A 7351-nucleotide genomic window follows, 5' to 3' on the forward strand; every position below is an offset into this window, starting at 1 on the left:
TGTACATACATATGTATGTACTTATGTGATAGTTATGTTGCTGCGACGACGCGATTTAAAAACTGTTGCATTGCTTTTGCTGTTGCCCTAGACTTGTTATACCCTGAGCAGGGTGTATGAAGTTTGCCACGAAATTTGTAAGACCCAGAGGGAAATTTCGGAGACTCTATAAAGTTTATCACGACCAAAATGAAGTCCTTGTAAGGAAAACTTTTTTGTTTGAAAAGATATCTTTACGAAATTTGGCAGAAATAATTATACAATGCAGCGCTACAAACTTCGAAAAAATTGATCAGATCGGACCACTATAGCATATAGCTGTCAAACAGATCGACAAAAATGAAGTTCTTGTATAAAAAACTTTTTATTTGACGATATATCTTTACGAAATTTGGCATGGATTATTTTCCAAGGCAACGATATAAATTCGCAAAAAATTGTTCAGATCGGAACACTATAGCATATAGCTGCCATACAAACTGACCGTTCAAAATTAAGATCTTGTATGGATAACTTTTTTATTTAGTAAGATATCTTGATGAAATTTGGCACGGATAATTGTCCGAGGCCACGATACAAATTCGCAAAAAATTGTTCAGATCGGAACACTATAGCATATAGCTGCCATACAAACAGATCGACCAAAATCAAGTCCTTGTATAAAAAACTTTTTTATTTAACGAGATATCTTGATGAAATTTGGCACGGATAATTGTCCGAGGCAACGATACAAATTCCCAAAAAGTTGCTCAGATCGGACCACTATAGCATATAGCTGCCATACAAACTGAGCGATCAAAATCTTAATATCTTCCAATACCCTTTAAAGCCATAAAAAATGCACCCGTCAAGGGTATTGTGTCCGAATTTAACGTTTATTCTTCTTGTTATTATTACAATTGCCAGCATGTGTGCACATATTTCAGCTCACTGCTGTTATCGGCATTGCTACTATATACAATATTTTCTTTGCTTCATTTTTACATTTTTTTGCTGTTATTATTATTTTATCTTTTTCGTACGATTTTTCACTTTATTTCGTTTATTTCTATGTTGCAGCATTTCGTCAGCACTGCATTCACGGTCATGCTCGCGACTATGCTGACGATGATGAAAATTCTAACTGACAGTTTTGCTGGGAGATGGTAGGTGAAGTTCACCACGACAACCATGTGTTCCACAAATACTATAAAAACTCTGTGCGCAGCTTAGCTACTGAAAAAAGCTCGAGATAAGCCACCAGCATACTTGCCATTTATCAAAAAATCTACAAAAAAAAAAGTTCTTAATTGACTCAAAGATGATCCCACAATTGATTAGTGGCATTCGACTTTGAGGTTAGTGACTTTTAGTGTACCGATTCATCAATTTGTGGAAAGAAAGCAGAACTATTTTTACAGTATTGCTGGTTAGTAAACAGCAACCTAAATAATGGGTGCTATTAAAGGGTTGATATATGGTTAGACTTATGAGAATATGTCAAAACTGTCATTTTATCGTAGAATGACTTATAAATTTAAATGATAAAAGTATTACGAAAGTAAGAACTGTTGACAACAGACTTCTTCATTGTTGGACAATTGAACGTCTGCTTCATCGTCATCGCCTTTGGAAACGGGTTCCAAGTGTTTTCACTGCCATTCAGCAGGCTGGGGAAGTATTCCATCCATAATTTCAGTGTGCTCTTGGCATCAGTCAACAGATTGATGGAGCGATGAGATGTACGAGATGTACGATGACATTGACATAGTTCAGCGAATTATGAGACAGAATGGATGAAACACTCCAGCTCTGAAAAGATGCAGTACCCGCCGGGGGTAGCAGAGGAAGAGGAAGACCTCTACTCCGTTGGAAAGAAGAAGTTGAAAACAGACTTCACTCTATTTAATTTAAAGGAATATTGTTATGTTATTTTATGGGTATATATAGAGGGTGATGCAAGTGGAGGTACTTTTTCAATAGCCTCTTTTGCGCAGATCACGCGTGAGTGGTGACGTATTTTTGTTCAGTACTGTTTGGTATTTCATCATGGAAAGACTTGCGCCTGAACAAGGTTTACAAATAGTTCAAAACGAAAATTCACGTTCTGTAAAGAATGTGTCAACTTACGGTGAACACAATCAGCCTACTGAGCGTACTATTCACAACACCATCACCCATCTTGAGTCCCAGCACTCATTATTGGATAATATTCGACCAAATAGACCACGTTCAGTACGCAGTAGAGAAAATATAGCAGACGTCGCTGAGAGTGTACACGAATATCGTGGAGAGTCGTTTCGGCGCCGTTCGCAGAAACTCAGACTGACGTATGGGACAACTTGGAGATCTTAAATTGAAAGTATACAAAATACTGAAGCCGCTCGACCTTCTCAAGCGACATCGCTTCGCTCTTTGAGCTCTTGAAAAGTTCCAAGAAGATCCGACGTTTTCGAGCCAAATTTTGTTCAACGATGATGTCCATTTTTGGGACAATAGGTATGTAAACGAGTAAAATTGCCGCATTAGAAACGAAGAGAAACCTGAACAGATTCAAGAGCTGCCAGTTACCAGTCGAAATGCTCGAACGCGTCATTGAAAATTGGACTCCACGGATGGACCATATGTAGCCGGGGCCAACATTTGAAAGAGATAGTCTTCAAAAAAAATAAAAGCCAAAGAATGTGGTCATCAAAAGCTAGATGAGGAGGCTCAAGAAAGGTGTTATTTCGATGCTAGGGAAAAGGTGTTTGGTGATCAACAAATCTCAGTAAATCATAAGCCAAAGAATGTGGTCATCAAAAGCTAGTTGAAGACGCTCAGGAAACGTGTTATTTCGATGGTAGGGAAAAGGTGTTTGGTGATCATCAAATCTCAGTAAATCATAACGGCCACTTACAAACAAAATTAAGCATTCGTAGGTATACATCAGCCCAAAAAATCCGTACATAACATGCGAATCAAAATAAAAAAACAAATTCCACAAATTTTTCCTAGGTATTTGCCAGATTTCGCCTTTTTAGTCAAGCATAAATGGAAATTTTCAAATTCAGCCACAGGCATATTACCGAATTTTCCGCCCACCTAAGTTTGTAAGTTACGCCAAACACAGGTGGGATGAGTACAGTGGACTTATGTATGTATGTGTGTGGGTGGTTGGTAGAATGTGTGGTTGACGGCCTGCGCCGAGTTGGCGTATTAATTTTCTTTCCCTCATTCTACGAAAGCAACAGATTAACAAGTGTCTAGCTGATGAGCAAAATGCTAGGTGAGCAGCGGTGACTGCGCGCAAAGGCGAAATGCCGCCCGTTTGGCGTGCACGTTGACAACTCGAATTGAATTACGCTGATGAAGTAGAAAATTGTAAAAATAAAAGCAATGCAAAGAAAAAAAACAGCAACAACAACAACAACAAACAAAAAAGAGTAACTCAAAAGCTTGTCTTTCCCACAGAAACTACAATATTTTCCCCTATTTATTGCTTTTATGCATGAAAATGCTTTCTTTTTACTTGCCTCTTAGCGCAGCGTTGTGCAGAAAATCTCTTGAACCTCACATCTATTTACTTTTCACCTTAACGAGCTGGCGCAACACACGCTGCACTAACATCTCCCCGCCAACATCTCTACCACAGCGGCGTGTATGCATAACAGGAGATCGAGGGGTCAGAGCAGGCAACATTGGCGATGACGTTGAACTCCCCGCATAGTTGTTGTAGTTGTTATGCAGATTTGCATATGAAAAAGTTGGAAGACTGAACATTTCTATGGCCCGCCAGTTGCTGCATAATACACACATGCAAATGTATGAGTGCTTGTGTGTGTGTGTGGTGTATGCTTGTATGGGGCGACTTCGACAACATTCACTTCTTAGAAGCTTAACCATAACGTACATACATACAGATGTAAAAATGTAAAGTTAGTCACAACTGAGTCATGCAATGAATGCTGCTAAATTTGTTTATACACGTTTATGACATATGCTCCAGACAACTGATTCCGCAAAAAAAAGGAATTTACAGCGCAAAAATGTGTTGCGCATCCTTCTCCGCAACGCACAGGTGGTGGCGGCCGGTCTTTAATAATGCGCTTATGCGCTGAATGGATAACGATTGTGGAATATTCATACACATAACTGCTGTTGAGCTAAATTTTATTCAAATTAAAGTGCGTGATTTAATTACTGGACTTCAGTGTATGCTGAATGACGGGTTTAAGCTTTGATTAAATAAAAATATATGAATTAATGAGAGAGAATGCGTCATAAAAATGAATAAAAACAAAACAGGGTGTCGCCGACGAAAACATCAAAAAAGTCCATAAAATAATCTTGGATGACCGTAAAGTGAAAATTTTCGTGCTGGCAGACTTTCTAAAGATAACAACTGAACACATACGTCGCATTATCTGTCCATCGGGGGTGTTTTTTTACGTGGCTGAACCCAAACTCAGTGCACAAGCCTGGGGAGGGATGTTTCGCCTTATAGCTCGCCTTCAAACGAATAATTCTTGGCTACCCAGAGGATATTTGGTCTATGACCTGAAGTCGTGAGATGCTATGTAAAAGAATCGTTTCTGGCCCCTCCCAAAAGATTGGCGCTCAGAGAACTTTCCTCACTTGCGTGAACTTCTACACATGGCTCCATCCATCCAGAAAGGTTCTGCGGAAGATTTATGGTTCCTTGGCAACGGCGAATATCGCATTCGATGGAACAATGAGCTGCACGAGATATATGTATGTACTACGACATTGATATAGTTCAGCGAATTAAGAGACAGCGGCTATATATGATCTTATCGTCGGAATGGATAAAAACACTCTAGCTCTGAGAGTATTCGACGCAGTACCCGCCGGAGGTAGCAGAGGAAGAGAAAGACCTCCCCTCCACTGGAAAGATCAGGTTTTTTTAAAGTGTATTTTCTTGGTAATGTCGTCTCTAGGAAAGTGTTATCGCTGTATACTCCTCTATGACCATCTATTTCTGAACCCGGTTTTTGTTTTAAGTTCATGTGACTTTTAAGTTTTTTCATCATTTCTTAAAGCTTGTTGAAAGGAGCAACTACACATTAGGTTATGAGGTAGATCCTAACAGGAGTTTCACTTGCACAGATTAGAACGCCGGTCCGTTGTATTATTTAAAACTCCTATATAATTGATCATAAGACGCTCACAAAACGACCAAGCGCTTCGAGCCCAACAACAGTTCGGATTGTTTCACCGAAGTCAAGATTGCCGAGATGTTTTTAAATCGATCTTGCAAAGTCTGGAGAAAGAACCTGCATGTTTCTACCACAAACCTCCTCCAACAACTTTGATAGCATCCATCAAGATATTTTTAGCTTACCTTATGAATGGCTATTGGACAATGTCCAGCAAGAACCTCTAAGTTTGCGGCAGGAAGAACTTTGCTAAGGGGAAATAGTTCAAGACGAGTCTTGCTAAGTGCACACCAAGTAAAATGATCTAATGTGATCTTGGTCCCATGATGATGTGAGCGGAGCAAGAGTTCCTCTGACTAGTTTGTCGGTAAGAGTTCCCCTGGATAGTTCGCCGGCTTTGTACCCGCCATTGTTTCCTCTATGACCAAGCACCCAAACCAGTCTGTAGTTGAAGTAGTTCTATGATATATCTAAAGAAGGCACACACTCCTTGACTAGCTTTAAGAACAAAGTTAGCGAGCTCAAAGCTTACATTGTTGCTCTGCTTTGGGTTGAATACCCACTTACCTTAAAAGAGGTTGCATGTCGTACCAGTACGTCTACCGCCACCCTAATAACAACCATTTATGTTTGAAAAAGATAGTGGTGATTTGATAGCCTGAAGCTAAGATTGACGGAAAGCTCCTTACAGAAAACTCCCCCTCAACCTTCCCTACTGGCTCCGACCCATCCATGAAAAAGCTCAATGCGCGTCTTCTCTAGCGACTCCTCCTCATCCACATACATATCTGTTCGTAGGGATTTGAGCAGAGAAAAACCGCCCCGAGTAGCTTCTGCGACGCAGTGATCCAAGTTTTCAGAAATGCTGGTGAAGGAGAAGTGAATTTCGACGTGCCCTTGTTTGGACTCCTTCATAGATTCAGCTATTCTAAGCCTTAGAGCGCACTTCGCAGCAAAGCACCTGCCGGCAGTGGCCTGAGGTACTATGTGTAAAATGCCATTAAGTCAGATTGTTGGTGTAATCCACAATGAATCGAAGATGCCTATGAGAGTTTGCTCTTTGAACATATTCAGGCTGCTGAGTAAATGTGTACTACATCAGCTTTTATCAGAGAAAAAATATATTCTCAGACACAGCGTTGCCAACGGCACTAGAAGTATTGAAGTTTAAGTACTCTTCTCTTAATTGCTAGATTTGTTTGATAAGCTTAGCAGGAAGATACACTTAAAACAAACAACAAAGCCATAAATCAGCGCTAAAATGTATGCAGCAATGCAGTATCATGAAACTGGAGCAAAAACAACAAAACAAAGGAAAAATAAAATTAAACAAAGACCTTATCAGCTGTAAGAAAATACATTTATACGAGTATATATCGATGTTTACAGTGCGGCCAGCTGACCTCAAGCGCCTGTGGCCTCGCTGACCGCCAACACCCACTGACACACATACTTTTACGTACTTTCCAATGTATTTTATCTATTTTTCGCGTATGTTTATCAGCTTGGTAGCGACTTACCTTTAAAATTTGGCTTTTGCGGAAACTCAATTCGTCATCGGCAGTTGCTGAGAAGTCGTGTTTGGCAATTGCTTCCATTTTGATTAACTTTTTTGTTGCGTTATAACTTTGCGCTATGAAATATTTTGTGTTGTTTTTTTATGGTTGTTGTTGTTGCTATCCCTGTTTGGCGGTGTATTTATACAATCGTTTTAATTAAAAGCGATTGTTGTTGTTTAATTAATTTGTGCTTAAAATAAAACGCTCAATTAATGTTGTTTATCTGCAGTACGCAAATATTTTTTTCTTTTAGATTTTGCTTAAAAGTTATTTTTTTTTGTATTTATTTTGTGTGTTTTCCGTTTTTGTCAGCCTTCGTTGTTTTCTTTTTTTTATATATGTATAATATGGTTTAGTTTAAATTTTATTGATAAAATTTGGTGTTTTGCTTATGTACTTGCGTTAAAATTAGTAAATTGAAAATATACGTATATTTGTAGGTTAAATCAGCCTTCAGCTGTTTGTGTGTTTGTTCACGCTGCACTAAACTATTAAGCTAAAAAAATAAAATATATTCAACACGTTAAAAAAACTTTTGCTCTAAATATACTTTCAATTAACTTTTTTTAGTTGAAATTTTGAAAAGCTTTTAATTCGCATGAGATTTCCGCACTTGTTGCCCACAATAAAACCAACAAATATTTACACTTTTTT

At 38.8% G+C, this 7351-nt stretch overlaps 1 protein-coding gene across 1 annotated transcript in view; it reads right to left on the reverse strand.

Moving 5' to 3' along the window:
* The window catches only part of LOC120780099 (growth factor receptor-bound protein 2), a 36284-nt gene extending 29262 nt beyond the window's left edge, over positions 1 to 7022 (reverse strand). The window contains exon 1 of the mRNA XM_040112382.1: positions 6659 to 7022. Within this exon, the coding sequence (XP_039968316.1) occupies positions 6659 to 6736 (78 nt within the window). The 5' untranslated portion in view covers positions 6737 to 7022. The remainder of the gene's footprint in view (positions 1 to 6658) is intronic.
* Positions 7023 to 7351: the final 329 nt, after the last annotated feature.

Source organism: Bactrocera tryoni, unplaced genomic scaffold, assembly GCF_016617805.1.
Source record: "Bactrocera tryoni isolate S06 unplaced genomic scaffold, CSIRO_BtryS06_freeze2 scaffold_151, whole genome shotgun sequence".
Taxonomy (NCBI): Eukaryota; Metazoa; Arthropoda; class Insecta; order Diptera; family Tephritidae; genus Bactrocera; species Bactrocera tryoni.